The sequence below is a fragment of the Hibiscus syriacus genome, unplaced genomic scaffold (assembly GCF_006381635.1).
Source record: "Hibiscus syriacus cultivar Baekdansim isolate YM2019G1 unplaced genomic scaffold, ASM638163v2 tig00116937_pilon, whole genome shotgun sequence".
Lineage (NCBI taxonomy): Eukaryota > Viridiplantae > Streptophyta > Magnoliopsida > Malvales > Malvaceae > Hibiscus > Hibiscus syriacus.
The window spans coordinates 1,384,583-1,405,697 of NW_024063475.1; the positions used below are offsets into that span (position 1 = coordinate 1,384,583).

General features: G+C 38.2%; 1 protein-coding gene and 1 pseudogene across 1 annotated transcript; both read right to left on the minus strand.

Annotated features, from left to right (window-relative positions):
• Nucleotides 1–8,260: 8,260 nt before the first annotated feature.
• LOC120188042 lies at nt 8,261–11,219 on the minus strand (annotated as a pseudogene).
• A 5,324-nt stretch (nt 11,220–16,543) lies between these two features.
• LOC120188007 (putative elongation factor TypA-like SVR3, chloroplastic) lies at nt 16,544–18,749 on the minus strand. The gene is made up of 5 exons (XM_039191571.1): nt 18,699–18,749; nt 18,472–18,600; nt 17,976–18,098; nt 17,146–17,238; nt 16,544–16,627 (listed from the first exon to the last, which is right to left on the minus strand). The coding sequence occupies exons 1-5, from the start codon at nt 18,747–18,749 to the stop codon at nt 16,544–16,546; spliced, it is 480 nt and encodes a 159-aa protein (XP_039047502.1).
• Between the last annotated feature and the right edge of the window lie 2,366 nt (nt 18,750–21,115).

The window sequence follows — 21,115 nt, forward strand, 5'->3', positions numbered from 1 at the left end:
AGTATGACTTTCCGAAAATTCAAATTCTTGGTCAAAGTCAAAGTCAACCACTTTGACCATCGATTTGGAGGCCTTCGGGTTCGAATTTGACAAAACAGACTTCGGAAACGGATTCGATGCGTCGAAAACTATCAGAATAGGTATACTTGAAAAGATTACGGTCGTTTAATGCTCGGTCAAAGCCATTTAAAGTTTTGGTCAAAGGAAGTCAACGATCAACGGTCGGGTCGGGTCGGTCGGTTAGGGTCGGTCGGGTCGGGTCGGTTCAGACCGGTCAAACCGGTTTAGACTGGTCAAACCGATCAAAACCGGTTGAAAACTGGTCAAACCGGTTTCTAGCAGCGTCCACTCTCCCTGCGGCCGCGTGTGGCGCGTGAGGCCTCCTCGGGGCCCTAAAAATCCCGGAAAAATTTCTAAAAATTATTTTGAGCGATTTCGAGATACTTACAACGATCGGTTCAAATTTTTGAACGGCGGAGAGCTCGATTTCAACTCGGCCGAATCTTTGACTGCTCTACCTCCTCACGCGCCGCCGTCGACGGCGAACAAGGTTGACACCGGCGGACTCGAAACGACACAAGGAACACGATGGTGCAGGAGGTGTCGTAAACGGAGCAACGATCGGTGGTGAATTTAAGATTTTCCCGGCGATAGAGCTAACAAAAACGTCGAGACTTTGACTCGAAATTCACGGCGTTTGGCAGCGTTTCGTTATAATTGGTTTACTGGGCTTTGCTCACGAGTCGAAGATGAACACGATGGTGGTTTCAATTTGACAATCGGAGGTCGGACGACGTCGGAATCGGGCTTGAAAGTGGTGGTGCGGGAGAAAGGTAATATAAGCAAAACTGGATTCTGATTTTTTTTTGAAATCAGAAACGCTTTTAAAACAATGTTGCCGACACTCTTTGGAGGAATTCAGGGCTTGGTCCCTGAATTTCCTTCAACTTCTAAAATGGACATCAAGTTTTCAAAACTTTTAATTTAGTCACCAAATTTACCAATTTTTACAATTTACCTCCAATTTCAATTAATATTATTTTGTAAATATTCGGGTTGTTACAATTCTCCCCCTCTACAAGAAATTTCGTCCTCGAAATTTACCTTATGAGAACAGTTGAGGAAACTGAGCCTCAATTGACTCCAATGTCTCCCAAGTAGCTTCCGAGGGGCCTCGGTTACTCCATTGAACTTTGACCATTGGAATACGCCTATTCCGAAGAACTCGTTCATCTCTTTCTAAGATCTGGATGGGTTCCTCCTCATATGAAAAATCAGGTCTCAACTCTACATCCTCAACCTGAATGATGTGACATGGATCTGGACGGTATTGCCTTAACATAGAAACATGAAAGACATCATGAATACGACTGAGGTGGGAAGGCAACTCAAGCTGATAAGCAACAGGTCCAACTTTCTTCAGAATAGGATACAGCCCAATAAATCGCAGACTCAGTTTACCCTTACATCCAAATCTCAGTACCTTCTTCCATGGTGATACCTTTAAAAAGACTTGATCTCCAACCTCAAATTGTATATCTTTCCTTCTCTGATCTGCATAAGACTTTTGCCTATCAAACGCCTCTTTCAGACAGTCACGGATCAATCTGACTGTGTCCTCCGTCTCTCGCACTAACTCAGGTCCCAACGTTTTCCTATCACACAACTCAGTCCAACAGATCGGAGTGCGACATTTACGCCCATAGAGTGCTTCATAAGGTGCCATACGAATGCTGGTATGATAACTGTTATTGTAAGCAAATTCAGCCAACGGCAAAAAGTTCTCCCAACTACCATGAAAATCGATTACGCAACCCCGCAATATATCCTCCAGAATCTGAATTACTCTCTCAGATTGACCATCAGTTTGTGGATGAAAGGATGTACTATAATCCAATCTTTGTTCCCAAAGTCGTATGTAACGCCTTCCAAAATCTCGAAGTAAATCTCGGATCTCGATCAGAAATAATAGACAATGGAACACCATGCAATCTGACAATCTTTGAAATATACAATCTTGCCAGCTTGTCCAAAGTATAATTTACTCGCACAGGAATGAAGTGAGCTGCCTTTGTAAGTCTGTCAACAATCACCCAAACTGAATCTTTTTTCGAAGGAGTCATAGGCAAGCCAGTAACAAAATCCATAGTAATACGCTCTCATTTCCATTTAGGAATCTTGATAGGCTGTAACAAACCTGATGGATGTTGATGTTCTGTCTTAACTTGTTGACAAGTCAAACACCTAGCCACAAAATCAGATATGTCTTTCTTCATCCCAATCCAATGATACCTCTCTCTCAAATTCCGGTACATCTTATCTCCTCCGGGGTGCATAGCATCTGGACTACTATGAGCCTCAGTAAGGATAGTCTGCCTCAACTCAGCATCATTAGGCACACAATATCTACCTTTAAAGCATAAAACTTCATCCTGATCAGTTGCGTAATCTAAGTTTGTCCCCTGCTCTACTTGCTCAAAGATGGAAAGCAAGGAGCTATCAAGGGGTTGCTTAGCCTTGATCTCATCATCAAGGTCGGCTTAACTTGCAATTCTGCTAACAAAGTGTCATCGTCATATAAATTCATCTTGGCCATTAAAGACCTCAACTTCGATACCGTCTTTCGACTCAAAGCATCCGCTACAATGTTAGCTTTACCAGGGTGGTAATCAATCACGCAATCATAATCCTTTAGAAGCTCTAACCAGCGACGCTGTCTCAAATTAAGTTCCTTCTGGGTCAGAAGATACTTTAAGCTCTTATGATCCGTGAAAATGTAACACTTCTCTCCATAAAGATAGTGTCTCCAAATCTTCAAGGCAAAAATTACTGCTGCCAACTCTAAATCGTGAGTAGGATAGTTACTCTCATTCGGCCGCAGCTGACGGGATGTATAAGCCACCACCTTACTTTCCTGCATTAAAACACAACCAAGTCCTGAATGTGAAGCATCACTATACACTGTAAAATCCTTCCCCGGACTCTGGTTGAATCAACACCGGTGCTTGAGTCAAAACCGCCTTTAATTTCTCAAAGCTCTCCTGTTGTGCCTCGCCCCAGTCAAACGACACATTCTTCCTTAACAACTTTGTCAAAGGAGAAGCAATGATTGAGAAGCCCTCAATAAAACGTCGATAATAACCAGCCAAGCCCAAGAAACTGTGGATCTCAGATACGTTCTTAGGTCGTTTCCAATTCATAATAGCCTCTATCTTGCTGGGATCGACCTGAACACCTCGCGCAGAAATAATATGCCCCAGAAACGAAACTTCTTGAAGCCAAAACTCACACTTGCTTAGTTTGGCATATAGATGCTCTCTCAAAGTCCGCAGAACGATCTTCAAATGCTCGTCATGCTCTGCCTCAGTACGAGAATATATCAAAATATCGTCAATGAACCACCACAAATTGATCCAAATATGGTCGGAACACCCGATTCATCAAATCCATGAAAGCTGCAAGAGCGTTCGTCAAACCAAAAGGCATCACTAAAAATTCATAATGACCATATCTAGTGCAAATGGCCATTTTTGCAACATCAGATCCTTTAACTTTCAATTAATAATACCCCGAACGAAGATCAATCTTAGAGAATACAGTAGCTCCTCGCAATTGATCAAATAAGTCATCAATCCTGGGTAGTGGGTATTTATTCTTGACCGTCGTCTTGTTCAATTTCCGATAGTCAATACATAATCTTAGCGACCCATCCTTCTTTTTCACGAACAGAACTGGAGCTCCCCATGGTGAAGTACTATGTCAGATAATCCTCGATCGAATAATTCTTGCAATTTGACTTTCAACTCCTTAAGTTCCTTTGGAGCCATACGATAAGGTGCCATAGAAATAGGTGAAGATCCCGGATAAGTCTCAATCTCGAACTCTACCTCTCTATCAGGAGGTAACCCAGGCAACTCCTCCGGAAAAACATCAGGAAACTCGCTAACTGTACGAATCTCCTCGATCGTGGACAATGCACCTTTGGTGTTCAAAATACAAGCAATGAAGGTCTCATATCCCTTCCGGATCATACGATCAATTTCCATCGCTGAAACTATATTGGAGAGATAACCACGGCGTTCACCAATTAACACAACAGTCCGACCATCTGAAGTCTTCAGAGTAGCCCGCTATTCGCAATCCAACTTTACCTTGTGTTTATTCAACCAATCCATTCCAAGAATTAGATCGAACTCCTCTAAAGGAAGCTCCATAGATCAGCGAGAAAAATTTCTCCCTGAACCTTGAGAGGACAACGACGAAATACTTTATTCACTAATACCGCTTGTCCTACTGGAGTTGTAACTGTAACAGTATTTTCAGTGTTCTCGATAGGAATCTGAAGGTTTCGAGATACTGAGCTCGATACATAGGAGTGGGTGGAGCCATTGTCCAATAGTGCAAAGTATGGAATAGAATAAATAGTAAATGTACCTACAATAACCTTAGGCTCATCTCTGTCATCACGACGTCTAGTGAAATAAACCAAGGCTGGTTGTCTAGCCTCAGAAACTGTTGGCCCTCTACTTTGCTGAGGTCGAGCTCTACTGTCTGTCCTGGACGCTGATCCTCGAGTCTTTCCTTGACTACGATCTCTAATTGGAGTCTGTACTGTAGTCTGCGAACGCACAGGAGTCTGGGTAGCAGTCTGCTCAAACGAAGCTAGCTGAGGACAATCCCTCCGAAAATGACCACTAGATCCACACTGATAGCAAAGACCCATCTTCTTACGACACTCTCCTGTGTGTTGTTTACCACAAAACTCACAGAGGAACCCATGATAATACGACGAGGACCGCCTCGACTGCCAACTAACGGTGAGGATGCTGCTGGCCTGAAACGTGTATTGCTTCTCTGAGGGGCTGAAGTATGAGTTCTCTTCCCGGACTGTGATGATGACTCCATCGGGCCTGAAAATTTCTTAGATCGTTCCTGATCAACAAGCTCTCTACCAGAAGCTAAAACCTCTACCTCTTCAGCATCTTTGGCTCTGCCCACCATCACATCAAATATTTCATTCTGATGGGTTACAACTTGCCTACGCAGCTCGTATCTGAGTCCAAGGGCAAATTTACGACATCGATCTCTCTCAGTAGGTACCATACTGAATCCATACTTCAGCAACTTCAAGAACTCGATCTCATACTCAGAAACAGTCATGTCTCTCTGAACCAAGTCTTGAAACTGTTGTCGTATCCTGGAGCCAATCCTCAGCTTTAGTAGGAGCTCCACCAATATGTCCCCCAAAAGTTCTAACTCCATTGGCAATCAACGTCTGTGAAATAGGAACCTTAGATACAACACCAGTAGCTCTAACTGCTCCATGTATTAACTGCAGAAACTGTCTACTAAAATTCCCATCCAATACAACTCCAGTAGACTCTGACTCAATATCGATCGCTCCTATGATCGGTGTAGTCATGCCAATACCATCGGTAGGTGGCATATTCGTTGGGGTTGTAGGAGTAGGATAACCTATCGGAGGTGGGGGATCTACTCGTATCTCATCAATCGGATCTGCAAATCTAGCCACTCGACCTCGTCACAGCTAGTTCGACGACCACGTCTAGCACTCATTTTGGTAGATCTCGAGATTACTACAGAAGATAAACTTAAGGTTAGATAAGCACTTGGAGTCTCGAACATAGTTAAAATCTTAATAACTTTGTGACATGGCCTTAGTAACTCGTTTTGTAAATATTTCAAAATTGTATTTTCAATGTGGACTCATACCAGTCCGAGGGTTAAAAACAAAGCTCTGATACCAATAAATGTAACCCCCTTGACCCGACCTATGCGTTTCAACTAAGTCTAGTGGATCACATTATGATTATTAAAGACATTTTCCGAAACCGTTATTCCATCAATATAAAATCACATTATAAATAACATGAAATTATAAACAATTATACTATCAAAATCTAACTCGTAAATATAATACCAATAAGTAATAAATTAATTTAAAAAATGTCTTCAAATTCAAAATCACAATAACCAAACAGTAATAGCAAAGAGTCATCATTATAAAATCCGATATTTTAAAATAAGGTCCATGTCACCAAAATAAAGTCAACTTGCAAAATAAAACATTACAATGATTTACTTCAAGAGATATGTTGATCCTCCAAGTGCTCGAACTGAGGTATCTAACCACAATATCTGAAAGGGGGAAAAACATTTTCAAAGGTGAGCTAGGTCAGTGTGTCCAACATTTCCATAAAATCACAAAGGTACAAATCATAGTCCAGTAAATCTCACAAATTCGTTAAAAAGAGTTTAACTTTTGAAAATCATAGTTTAAACCCTTTTCTGGTACACCATCAGTAGTTCCCAAAAAAATTTTCCATATAGCTTACTTTATGCACATAGCAAAAAGAAAGCCGACTTAAGGATAGGCTATGAAGCTTGTATCCTTAAGCCCAAGTCAATAAGTCCATATAGCTTACCCTAAGCACACAGCAAAGAAAGCCGACCTAATGAAACATCTTGGGGCCCTCAAGTCACATTAGCCCATTTAGCTGATCGAGCTATTCCATCGTAATTCATTCCAAGCAAAGGAAAGCCGACCTAATGAAACATCTTGGGGCCCTCAAGAGTCACATTAGCCCATTAGCTTGATCAGAGCTATTCCATCGTAATTCAATTCCAAAATTCAATTGCACCGTGACATAAATTCCATAAATCCAAAAAATATGTAATCATATACCATTTCAAAACAAAAATTTGATAGCAGCCATATTCCATAATTTGCACATTAAATTGGTGCATCCATAAAACAATAACCAATGAATTCGGTGTACCACATATTAAAACCAATGAAACAGTTCAGTAATAAGTAGGGAACACACCTCGACAATAGGTTCAAATAGCAAATCTACTGATTGCTGGTTTCACCACACTCTGCTACAGTTTTCGAACGGGTGAATACTGGCACACGTGGTTTAACTGGTCTAGAAGAGCTGGGTTGAGCTGTCGAACGATCCGAAGAGTCTCTTTTACCTTCAAACAATAATAAATCAGTCCCAAATCCTATTTAATTGTTCAAAGCTAAACTTCTTAAGTATATAAGCATTTTTCGGGTTTGACTGTCAATTTGGGGTATTTCAAGTCTGAATTTGGCCAAACGGATTGTGGAATCGGAATCAGAACGTCGAAAAACATAAAGTATGACTTTCCAAAAATTCAAATTCTTGGTCAAAGTCAAAGTCAACCACTTTGACCATCGATTTGGAGGTCTTCGGGTTTGAATTTGACAAAACGACTTGGAAACGGATTTGGGACGTCGAAAACTATCAGAATAGGTATACTCGGAAAAGATTAACGGTCGTTTAATGCTCGGTCAAAGCCATTTAAAGTTTTAGTCAAAGGAAGTCAACGGTCAACGATCAACGGTCGGGTCGGGTCGGGTCGGTCGGGTCGGACTGGTCAAACCGGTTCAGACCGATCAAAACGGTTCAAACCGGTCGAAATCGGTCAAATCGGTTTCCAGCAGCGTCCACTCTCCCTGCGGCGGCGCGTGAGGCCTCCTCCGGAGCCCTAAAAATCTCGGAAAAATTTCTAAAATTAGTTTGAGCGATTTCGAGATACTTACAACGATCGGTTCAAATTTTTGAACGCGGAGAGCTCGATTTCAACTCGGCCGAATCTTTGACTGCTCCACCTCCTCACGCGCCGCCGTCGACGGCGAACAAGGTTGACACTGGCGAACTCGAAACGACACAAGGAACACGATGGTGCAGGAGGTGTCGTAAACAGAGAAATTATCGGCGGTGAATTTAAGATTTTCCCGGCGATAGAGCTAACAAAAACGTCGAGACTTTGACTCGAAATTCACGGCGTTTGGCAGCGTTTCGTTATAATTGGTTTATTGGGCTTTGCTCACGAGTCGAAGATGAACACGATGGTGGTTTCAATTTGACAATCGGAGGTAGGACGACGTCGGAATCGGGCTTGAAAGTGTGGTGCGGGAGAAAGGTAATATAAGCAAAATTGGATTCTAATTTTTTTTGAAATCAGAAACACTTTTAAAACAATGTTGCCGACACTCTTTGGAGGAATTCAGGGCTTGGTCCCTGAATTTCCTTCAACTTCTAAAATGGACATCAATTTTTCAAAACTTTTAATTTAGTCACCAAATTTAACAATTTTTACAATTTACCTCCAATTTCAATTAATATTATTTTGTAAATATTCGGATTGTTACAGTTAAGCTCGGGGAAGCTTTGCTTGTATGTATACCAACAATGTCACGAAAAGAAAAGGGGTGGATTTACGGACTTTTCTTTGCAGCTGCAAATTTGGGACTTTTGCACATTCTGATACTTGAGGGGGTGACCTCCACCAGTTCATCTTCTTGGATATACTCAATGCAATCATCCAGACTATAATCCAATGGGGTATCAAGAACCACTGCATAATGAGGAAAAACTGAGTTGCAAAACCACCACTTTAAGGGATAGGGTAGACTTTCTTTAAGGACAGCACTCTTACATTTCATTTTTGCTAATATGCTGAGTGATTAGTTAATCATGATTATCCAAGTCCCATTCTTCCCTTTCACTCATTTAAATGTATAAAGCAACATTTAGTCCCTGAACTTAACAAACTAGGTCCCTCAACTTTTTTTTTCCATATTAGTCATGGAACTTGGATTCTTAGTCCTGATGATGTGGCACTTCATCACCCAAAAAATAAATAAAATATTTTCAAATTTTCAGGTGATGACATGGAACAATCTCGGAATGTCATGTCATCAAAAGGACTAAAAATCCAAGTTCATGGATCAAGTTGCCAAGTTCAATAATGTTGCTTTATTCCTTAAAGTAAACACCCAGCTCTGTCATTGCCCATATGATAATTAAGAATAGCAAAAAACTCTGTGCCACATTTTCCGTATAACATACTACCATTCAGTTAAAGTTACCATAAAATTGAGCAGATAAGTAGTTAGAATGTATAAAGAACTAAAGAAGATATGAAACAGATAAGTTGGTCAGAAATTTCAAAGCACTGGAACAACTTTGAACCTGTTTGCTCTTTGTTGGAGCGCACATTTGTTGCAGCCTTTTTCTTGCAAACGTTAAGAGACAAGTCCCGGGGCGCTGATGGATGCCGACTATTTGACCTTATAAACTTCCACCCCAGATCCAATCAACATCTGTCCCTCTCTTGTGAACTGGCAAGTGCGTAGGAAGTACTGCTTCCATCTTCAAAAGCAACCTGAAAACCAGTCTCATGAGAACCAATCATTCAAATAGTATTTTTCCATTGAAGAAAATTCAAACTTCTGTAAAGTAGAAAAAATAAGCCAAGACTACGTCAATATGTGCTTGTTCATAGCTCTGCTACTTCATCTAGTTAAATAAAGATGTTTTAATCTACCTGCAAACTTAAATTGTATCTCATCAATGAAAGACATTCAAATTTCTTAGCACTTGTTTAAGTGCTTAATGCTCCGTTTGGGACTTGGATTTCTTTGCTATGTAAATTGGTAAGAATGAAATGGCCTATATAACCACTACAGTGTTGTCTAGGAACCACAACATGGCAACAAAGATGACTTGGATTTAAGCCTCCCAGTATTATATGATTAGATAAAAAGTAATTACCAATGAACCCAGATCCCGGGTAACAATATCACCAGCCAAAGGTCCATAACTATCAAATATGGTGTTCAAGATAGCTGTTCCTCGAGACGCCGTCAAGATTGCATTCCGCAATCCAAGAGGCCACGCGCTGGGATCTTATATTTCAGAAGTGTTGTACCTTCAGACCTAAAATATATCAGAAGTACAAGATGAATGACAGATCAAATAATGTGCAAATCAGAATGGACTGCCATAACTCATACCCAAGGGAGATATTTATAGCTGAAAAGGCAGCAAATGAAGTGACAATTGCCATAATATAAGAATATTTTCCACTAGATCTCAATGAGTGCCCTCAGTGGTAACGACCTGGGTTCGAGTAGCTTCGTCTTTAGGGTGTGTGTGCATTGCCAATGAATAAAAAAAATTTTGAATAAATATTACCTTGTAGTTATCCCATACTATAAAAAAAAGAATATTTTCCACTATCTTTTCACTTTGTGAATTTCTCATTAATTTTAAAAGTCTAACAGGCTGTAACAAGTATTTGGTAAGCATTGATCAAGTTTATGATTTTAAGTTAGAAGAAGTACATATTAATAAAAATTGCATATGTGCCAGACAGTCAGATGAAGATAGACCTGACAAGATTAAAGATTTTGCTTGCTCCTCAAACCATCCATCATATGTTCATTTGATATTTGATTCAGCAAATAAATACCACCAACTTATTCCTTTGTTCAACATCTGCCGTATCCCATAAGTTAATGGGTATGTAAAGAAAAGGAAAAAGTGACATACCCAACTCCTTGCATATCTATCATCTGTGCACGCCTTCTTCCAAGAAGTTCAACCACAGCCCCCATGTGTTCCTCAGGCACTTCCACTGTGGCAATCTATAAAGAATCGACATATTAGGGGGTCGGGGTGTTTATAAAATAAGTGTAGTGTGATCAAATATTAACAGATAATTTATCTCGTCATGAGAACCTGGCTTTATAATTCATAAGAATCAAAAAACATAATCTTAAGCGAATAGTAGTATCCCATCTGTGAATAAAAGTTTTCCCTTTACCATGCTGGCATACTTTATGCATACCAGTCATTCTATCATGACTAAAATGAACAGGCCAAGGAAACCGTATCAAAGAAACTGAGATGGAAGTTATAGGAAGCTTTGAATAAATGAGGGCAGAGTTTTGCATCACTTCAGCACTATGCCTTCATGATTATCACTTTTTTGAGATTTGAGAATCATTCAACAGTCAAATATTTAAGTTAACTGCAAGTTGTCAGTGTGCTGTGTGCCTGATTTCTTGGTTTAAATATTAATAGAATAAATATGATAAAACCATAATGAATAAAAACAGATCACTCCAATTAAAGGCAAACTGAGGCGCATCCATATCCACATCAGATGAGGTCCTCTAATTGCAAACAAAGTCGATAAAATTTAGGAATATTACCAATTAAAAAATCACCTCGAATGGTTCAAGCAATTTGTCATCAACCTTTTTGTTAATAACTTTGGGTGGTACCACCATAAATTCATACCCTTCTCTTCGCCTGAAAAGCATCATCACTTAAGAATATGCATATGAATATTGAAAAAAAAAAAAAGCTTATACTTACATGTTCTATCAGTGTGGTAATATGTAAAGTACCACGCCCACTAACAATAAATGTATCGGCAGTTTCTCCATCCTCCACTCTCATCGCTAAATTCCGCTCAAGCTCACGGTAGAGTCGATCTCGTAGGTTCCTGCTAGTAACATATTTTCCCTAGAAAAGTAAGAGAGAATCATGAAGATACCAATGTTAGGAAAATAAATTTCTCTATTCAATGAACTGGAGATCAAATTTTGTTCGGGTTCCATTGAACGAAGGAGAAAATCACGTCAAACCAGTCTGACATTGATCACATAAAATCAATATTTTTTCACTCAAAAGTCAAATGCACTACTTAAGAAAGCTTTCTTTACTCAGAATTGAGTTTAAGCAATGGTGAGACCAATGACTAATCAGTGAAAGAGGGAAAGCAATTTTCAAGACTCTTAGGTTATCAGGCACTTGACGTACCTCACGGCCAACAAAAGGTGAAGTGTTAATAGAAAAAGCCATTTTCACAGTTGGTTCTTCCACCTTGATGGCAGGCAATGGCTTTCCAGATGCTTTATCTGCAATTGTCTCTCCAATCTGATCAAAGAAACTAAATTAGTTAACATGAACTTTAAAGCATAAGGAAAAAGGTCTGAGAAATAAATATTAGTACACTATAAAATAACTGTAACATCAACTTATCAATTAATCCATGGAAACTTATAGGCACTTGACTGAATATCTTCAATTCCACAAACAGCACAAATATCACCAGCTTCTATTCTCTCAGCAGGGGTCCTACTGAATTTCTCGTAGACAAAAAGTTCACAAATTTTCCAAATACATGAATCTTCTGAAATGCACACCTGAATTTTCATGCCCGTGATTAATCAGCGTAAAAGCTGTTCAGTTTCTCCTTCCTACCATAGGCTTACAAATAACTGAAAGTTGTGTATACTTTATAGTTATGATGAAGTTAACAATATAGACAGGCAGTGATTGTTTAAAATAGCAAGAGAAACTAACTTCGTATTGAACTCAAAAGTATGACTTTTACAAAGTGATTTACCACCTTTATATATTACAAATGGTGCAAGGTTAACAGCAGTTATTAGAACTAAAGAATGTATCACGTGGGTGTGCAGTTATTGGTGCTAGGTAACTGAGCTGGCAATGGCTATTAAAGATTCAGTTAGAGTCTGTTAGTTAGAGTCTGTTAGGCTTAACAAACTCTAGTTAACTCACACGCATACTATATATGCATGACAATTGAGCAGATTGTAATCAAGTTCTTACGTATCAATAAACTACAATGTTTCTTGCTTTCTTCTTGTTTGAGTAATTCAACATGGTATCAATCGCTGGTGTTCCTGGCCTCTATTAGCTCGCTTCTATTGCTTAGAGTGCGGTTATGGAGCTTCCGGTACAAAGCTCAAAAGCCTTCCCATAAGAAGGTCAACGTGATGCTTGACGAAACGAATTTCCTACTATGGAAACAACAGGTATTGTTAACAGTCCGTAGCCATCGACTAGAGCGTCTGCTTACTGGTGCAGTTTCCACTCCACCAGAAACAGTGGTTGATGATAATGGTGATGCTCGAATTAATGAAGAGTTTGAGGAATTTGTTGCACAAGATAGTGCACTGGCTTCTTGCTTCTTTCTACTATCAATGCTTCGCTGCTTCCCCAATTTGTTGGAGCCGAGTCGGCATCAGCAGTCTGGAACACAGTTCTGCGGTTCTTCTCTGCTCGATCAACGACGGTTGTGATGAGCCTTCACTACAAACTACATCACTGAAAAAGGGAGGTGACACTATGAGGGTGTATCTTACGCGTGTCAAGAGGTATGTGACGCCTTGGAGTCATGTGGCAGCCTGGTACCTTCTGTCGAACGCATTGCTAGCACTCTAAAGGCCTCCTCGTGAATATCAGTCCTTTGTGGCTGTTATAACCACAATGAGAAAAACTCTAACTCTTGATAATATTCACACTATGTTGCTTGATGCTGAAATGCAACTTACAGGTTTTGATGAACAAAGTGATGTTCTGCCCATGAGTGCCCCTATTGTTCAGGGTGGGACGTGAATCCACCTTCTCCAATGCTCGTATGGATCATCGACTCAACTCCTCTACTGGATCTCAGGCGTCTAATGGCAGAGGGAGGTCGACCACGAGTACAATGCCAATTGTGGCAAAGTTGGGCACCTAGTTGATCGTTGCTGGCACAGGTACGACAAAGAATTCTCCTGTGTCACAAATGATAATCGTGCTTCCAATGATAATCGTGCTTCCAATGGTCGTCGTCCTTCCTACGATAATCGTGCTTCCAATGATCATCGTGCTTCTTACGATAATCGGACTTTCTATGATAATTGTGGTTTTTATAGGAGTGATTCACAAGTTTCCTCCTCCAATTCGTGTGAATGTTGTGTGGTAAAAATCGACCAGCGTCCTCGAATCTGCCTCAAGTTAAATTGCTAATGCTGGTAGTAATTCTGATAGGTGGGTGGTGGATTCTGGGGCAACACACCATGTCACCTCTGAAGAATCCAACCTCGTGAACCCATTTGAGTTCCATGGCCCAGGTAAACTTGTTGTTGGCAATGGCATGCATCTTGGTGTCAATATGGTTGGTCAATCATTTGTTTCTTCTTCCTCTCGTGCTCTTTTACTCAAAGATTATTACATGTGCCTCAAATTACTAAAAATCTGCTTTCGGTATCGAAGCTTGCTAGGGACAATGATGTGTTTCTAGAATTTCATGCTAATCGGTGTTGTGTTCGGGATGAGAAGACTGGTTGTGTTTTAGTTCAAGGAGAAGAGAATGGTGGCCTTTACTCATTTGCAATGAATTCCAACGATCATGCTGCTGAGGCGCATACTGTTTCCATGAAATGATCCATTGATGAGCTTTGGCATAGGCGCCTTGGCCACCCTGCATTTCATACACTTGCTGCGTTATAATCTACACTTGGTGTCAAGTTTAAGATTGATGTAAACAGGAATGTACTGCTTGTTACATGGGAAAGAGCCATAAATGCCGTTTGGCGAATCAAAACAATGTATTCTTCTCCATTTGAGCTTGTATACATGGACTTGTGGGGACCTCCTCATTTTCCTCTAATGGTTTTCGGTTTTGTTTCTTTGTTGATGCGTACTAGGCACACTTGGTTGTATCTTTTGAAAACCAAGGATGAAGCTCTTCTAGCCTTGACTTATTTCAAAAACTTGTTCAAAAAAAGTTGGTGCTCAATTAAAGCGGTTCAAAGCGATTGGGGGGGGTGAATTTCGCAGCTTGTCTTCTTTTTTGGTCAAGTGTGGCATTACTCATAGGATAAGTTGTCCATATACTTCTGAGCAAAACGGTGTAGTTGAGAGAAAGCACCGTCATGTGATTGAGCTTGCCCTAGTATCATTGGCTCAAGCTGCTATGCCAATTAAATACTGGTCCTACGCAGTTGTAGTTGCTGTCCATTTGATTAACAGGTTACCCACTAAAGTTCTTCAAGGGGTATCACCTTTCGAAACTAATACAAAAGACACCAGACTATAGCATGATGAAAGTCTTTGGCTGCCAATGCTTTCCTCACCTAAGATTATTTCAGAATCACAAGCTTGCATTTCGCTCTCAAGCGTGTGTGTTTTTGGGAATCATCCACAACATAAAGGATACTAGTGTTGGCTCCAGATGGTGTGTATATATCTCTCGCCATGTGAGTTTTAATGAACATTTGTTTCCTTTTTCAGGTACTAATGACAGTGAGGAACATGTCTCGAATGTAGCTCTATCGCCTTCTCTGAGCTTAGTTACAAATCCTAGACAACCTATGTTTCAGCTCACATCTCAACCAGCACGTGCATCGGCATCAAATATTGCAAATGCTGAAACAACAATGCCCTTGGAATCCTCAAATAATAGTGACCCTCGTACACACCAGCAGCATGAACATTCACCAATATCTGAAAACAATATTAATGACAGTAATACTCATACTTCTCAACAGCCCGAGTCCTTGTCCAGGACTGGAGATGATGCCTCTAGTTCAGCTCATAATAAGAACAACACGGTGCCCGAATTTAATTCAGTTCCTGAAGCTACTATATCTTCTTCAAGTGATATCCAACCTGCTCCACAACGAGTTCATGTATGACGACGGTAGCCGTGTGTATTTTTAAACCCAAGACATACACTGCTGAATGCTAAAGATGTTTCCTGGCTCTATTCATGAAGCCTTTCAATTTGCATTGGAAACAGCGACTCAAGATGAATATGAGCACATGCTTAAAAATGGCACTTGGACTCTTGTTAAGCTTCCAGAAGGACGAACCCCAGTTGGCTGCAAATGGTTGTACAAAATAAAACGCAAGTCAGATGGCTCTGTCTGCGATACAAAGCACGGTTATTGCAAAAGGCTTTTCACAGATTCCGGGCTATGACTTCAATGAAACATTTAGTCCTGTTGTTCGGTTTTCAACCTTTATATATTTCTTACTGTGCTGTGCACAACGGCTGGACACTTAGGCATATTGATATTAATAATGCCTTTCTCAAACGGGGAGCTGCTAGAAGATGTCTACATGCAGCAGCCTAGCAGCCTCCAGGCTTCGAAAAAGTGGACGAACATGGACTGACACTTGTGTAAACTCCAGAAAGCTTTATAGGGCTCAGACAAGCGCCCAGAAACTGGCATGAGAAACTAAAAGAAAACTTGCTGCAAATGCAATTTGCTGTCTCTCGAGCTGACCCCTCGTTGTTTCATAAACACACGCCTCGTGGAGTCATCTACATACTAGTGTATGTTGATGACATAGTCATCACAGGGCATTCCTTGGATGATACTGAAGAAGTGTTCATGCTAAATGAAGGTTTTCATTAAAAGATCTAGGGGAGTTGAGCTACTTCTTAGGAATTGAAGTTAAACGCTCTAAGGAGGCTGTGATCTTGAATCAAAGAAATTTGTTGGAACTCTTGGAGAAGACTGGTATGCTAAATGCTGCTGGCTGCTGTTGATGCAGATTGGGGTTCCAGCATTGATGATCGTCGATCCGTATCAGGACATGGAGTGTTCCTGGGATCTTGCTTGGTTGCATGGTCGTCAAGGAAACAAAAAACAGTATCGAGGTCTACTATGGAAGCAGATACAAGAGTGTTGCAGATGCTACAGCAGACGTTACTTGGGTGACTGCATTATTGAAAGATCTTGGTATTTCACAAAAATGCACACCTGTTATATGGTGTGATAACTCCAGTACGTAGCCTTAAGTGCCAATCCTGTGTATCATGCTCAATCGAAGCATGTTGAACTTGATATACACTTTGTAAGGGAGAAAGTAGCAGCCGATCAACTCTGTGTTAACTAGGTTCCAGCCATGCACCAAATAGCTGATGGCTTCACAAAACCGTTATCGAAGGCTGCATTTGAAAGCTTTCGAGCCAAAGTCTGTGTGCAGCAAAACTAATCAACAGAAGAAAAGAAGTGGGGAGAATATTAGAACTAAAGAATGTATCACGTGGGTGTGCAGTTATTGGTGCTAGGTAACTGAGCTGGCAATGGCTATTAAAGATTCAGTTAGAGTCTGTTAGTTAGAGTCTGTTAGGCTTAACAAACTCTAGTTAACTCACACGCATACTATATATGCATGACAATTGAGCAGATTGTAATCAAGTTCTTTACGTATCAATAAACTACAATGTTTCTTGCTTTCTTCTTGTTTGAGTAATTCAACAGCAGTTAACACCTAACTAACTAAATCTAACTATAAACTATCCTCAACAGTGATCATCAGGGATGATGAAATTTAATTCTGTCCTTAACTTAGGCTTATTATTTTGACGATTTTCTTAGCATCCGAACTCTTTCTTTTGGGTATTCAAAATTACTCAAATTCCATATATATATAATATATATAAGTTAAGAGGAGAGATCTTCAAACCAGATTCCTTAATAATAAAACTTACTCTTACTTCCATTCCTTTCTGAAGAACCCCAGCAAGCAAGCGTCGCCCAATAGCTATACGTCCTTTATGTTCATCATATTCAATATTTGTAGCCTAAAACACATGCACAAAACTTTCCAGTTATAAACTTGAGCTGAAAATATAAAAATCTAGAGAACGTTTAGATACAACAGACTAAGGAGAAGCATGTAATTTTCATTATCTTTCCCAGGCAACAATAAACTTCTACATTGTTTTCTCCAACATTCCAGTATATTTTGATTTGTTCATGATAAGCAATTGGATTCTAATCTTCAACATTTGTGCTTCTTCAGTCAATATGAAGCTTGGGCTTTCTCAGTTCCCAAACAAATGAAGTTCTTGAAATTAACTGAAAGGAAACCTTTTAATTATAGCTTCTGGTATCATGCAATGAAGTTTATTTACTGGAACTAAATGACATATATGTCGCTGCTACGTTCATATAGATGTATGTCCAATACCAAATAGGTTACCGAGACAGGCTAACATTTAATCTGCTAACCATATCCATTTATATTTACCATTATATCGATTACATGTCACCTAGTTCTAGGCAAATGGACAAGTGGCAATTATCTTTCTTGTCAAAAGTTCACAGATAATCTTAGTTTGAGAGGAGGTACTTGCGAGGGTAAAATAAAGACTCAACTTCTAAGCATAAAATTCAATTAAACATAGCCATTGCAACATTTTGGCCTTATCTCTGATTCGAGAACAAGTGATTATAGCATAGTTTTAGGTACTATAACCATAATTAACCAGGAAAAAGGATATAAATGAGAGTCAGGTGAGGGGAAAAAACCACTGACAAGCATTTGCAGTGCACCATCTTTGTCAATATGTGGGCCAGGAATGCATATTATAGACTCAAAGAGAGGCCCAAGATCTTCTGCCAAATTGACAGGAGATAGTCGGGCCTTCCCTTTATACCACTGGAATATATTGCTTGAAAATCACACTGCATATTGAGAGCATTTAACGCGAGAAATGTTTAGATGGAATTTGTCAAAGACTTTGAGACGTCAACAAAGATTAAAAGATTCAAAACAGAGAGCACAAAGATGCCATTACTTGCAGAGATCTTAGACTCAAAATTATCTTTGGGTTAAAAAAATAAAGGAAAAGAAAAGAAAAATTCCAATCATATCATTTCTTGTAATACTAAACGGTAATTCCTGTTTTTTTTTTGGAAAAATATTCAGAAATGTTGTCACAACATTGGTTATATGATACAGCTATTGCCTTAATACAACATGGCATGTGAACTGCAAACTAGGCACTCCTTTCAATACATAATATCAGTACCTGCTCATCTGTAGCATTTAGTTCGATAAACAATTCAAATGTGGAATTGATAACGAAATCAGGACGAGCGGATGGTCTGTCAATCTTATTTACAACAACAACAACAGCAAGGCCAAACACTAGAGCCTTCTTCAAAACATTGTTTGTGGCTTTGGACTCTCAACAGAATCCACCTAAAAGAAGAAGAAAGCTTTAGTTCGAGATGAAGCCAATCCCGTCTAGGATACAGCATACGAGAGAAGGCTCCCAGAAGAATGAAGCAGGGGACAATCCTCCATAAAACCTTATTTGACAACCAATTATATTTGAATGTGATCCAACTATTAGCAGATTAGAAAATAAGATGGATTCATGAAGGGAAGAGATGGGAAAAAATAGAACAATTTCATTAAACGAAAATGATATGTTTCTCAGACAAATATTAAGCCCAACACCTAGCACGATCCAAAACACATACAACATATTCTCCATACAAACCTTTTGTAAGGACCTCAACCGTTTTAACTGGGTTGCAGTAAAGTAAAGAATAACCTCACATATTTTCATCATCGCACTCTCAACTGACTTTCAGATAATAAATTAATGTTTTGCGATTCAACGTGAATGGAAAGTACTTGTAAAAAACCATTAAAGGATATGACAAAGGCAGTATCAAGTTGATATCTTGCCTATACTTTTATAAAAAAATATATATATTTTTTTTAAAAAAAGTAAGAGGCGTCATTAAAAACCTCTCTCGTAATCCCTTTCTCAAAAGAAAGAGACGACCAGCAAAAGGAGAAAAAGGACATAAAACTTTAAAAGTACACCAGAAACAGTAGCTCTCAAAGAAACAAAAGGAAACAACCTAAAACATATCCCCTTACAATCACCCAATCCCCTAATTGAACATGTGACATTTTTAGAAAAAAATATAAAGGACCTAATTACACCAAAAATAAAAGTTGGATACCTAATTCTAGAAAAAAGGAAACAATTTAGATATATAATTGAACTAAAAAATTGGGTACCTAATTGCACAAACAAAACAAAAGTTAAGTACCATATTACATATAAATGTCAAAGTTAAATACCAAAAGTTGTATTTACCTTCTACCATATCTATCTATATTTAGCCATACCTAACCCATAAATGCGTTGTTCATAGGCCTCAACTTTTCATACTTTTTAATTCGGGATAAATCGAATCGAAAATTTAAAATTACTATATATTTTATATTAAAAATCTATTTTCAGTCTGTAAAATTTTAATTGTAAAAATTTACCCTCTAATGTAAATTTCTGCGTGTTACTGTTTTTTAATTGTCATGGAGAAATGATAATCACCCAACCAAAGAATTTCCCACATGCATTAAAGCGAGATGACAATGGGATTGTCTCAGGAAAGGCGGGTTAATATACGGTTAATATACGGTATTACCGGATATATTAAAAGATATTTAATAAATTCGGTTTAGCGCTACCTATTATGTTGACAGACTAATAATGTTTTAGGTAGAAAACATGAAAAATTATTAAAAAAATTGGTAACCGGTAAACTTTGGTTATCGGTAAGTATCTATCCTTTTTATAAAAGTGTCTATACTTTCAACATATTAGGTAAATTTTATCGGTTTTGTCATAATGAAACTGGTTTTATCATATTTTTACATGTTATATTGTAAAGTATCTATCCTTTTTATAAAAGTGTCCATACTTTTTTCACTGTGGAAAACATTAATTTAAGGTTATCTTTTGAGTGAGTTTTAAGATATTAATTTAGTAATTATAGGCGTCTAATGATTTATTTTTTACGTTACGGTATATATTATTATTAAATTAAAAACAATAAACATATATATTACATATTTATTATTATCTTTGGTTAATATTGTTAAATTTAAATTCTAAATAATATTTTATAAAATATCAAAACAATCAAATAATTTTTTGTGTAAATGAAATTATTAAATTAATATTGTAGGTGGAAAACATGAAACACTATTAAAAAAATTGAAACATAAATTACATAACTTTAAAAAAAATATCGATCATTTTGATAAAAAGTATGGACACTTTCAATATAATAGGTAAAAATATGATGTAATAGATAGCGCTTATATAATGTAATAGGTAGAGTTTATATAATGTAAGTAATAGGTAGTGCTTATATTGTAAAGTATATCCTTTTAATAAAAGTGTCCATACTTTTTTCACTGTGGAAAACATTAATTTAAGGTTATCTTTAAGATATTAATTTAGTAATTATAGGCGTCTAATGATTTATTTTTTACGTTACGATATATATTATATTAAATTAAAACAATAAACATATATTAAATATTTATTATTATCTTTGGTTAATATTGTTAAATTTAAATTCCAAATAATATTTTTAAAATATCAAAACAATCAAATAATTTTTTGTGTAAATGAAATTATTAAATTAATATTGTAGGTAGAAAACATGAAACACTATTAAAAAATTGAAACATAAATTACATAACTTTAAAAAAAGTATCGACATATAATAGGTAAAAATATGATGTAATAGGTAGCGCTTATATAATGTAATAGGTAGCGTTTATATAATGTAATAGGTAGTGCTTATATTGTAAAGTATCTATCCTTTTTATAAAAGTGTCCATACTTTTTTCACTGTGAA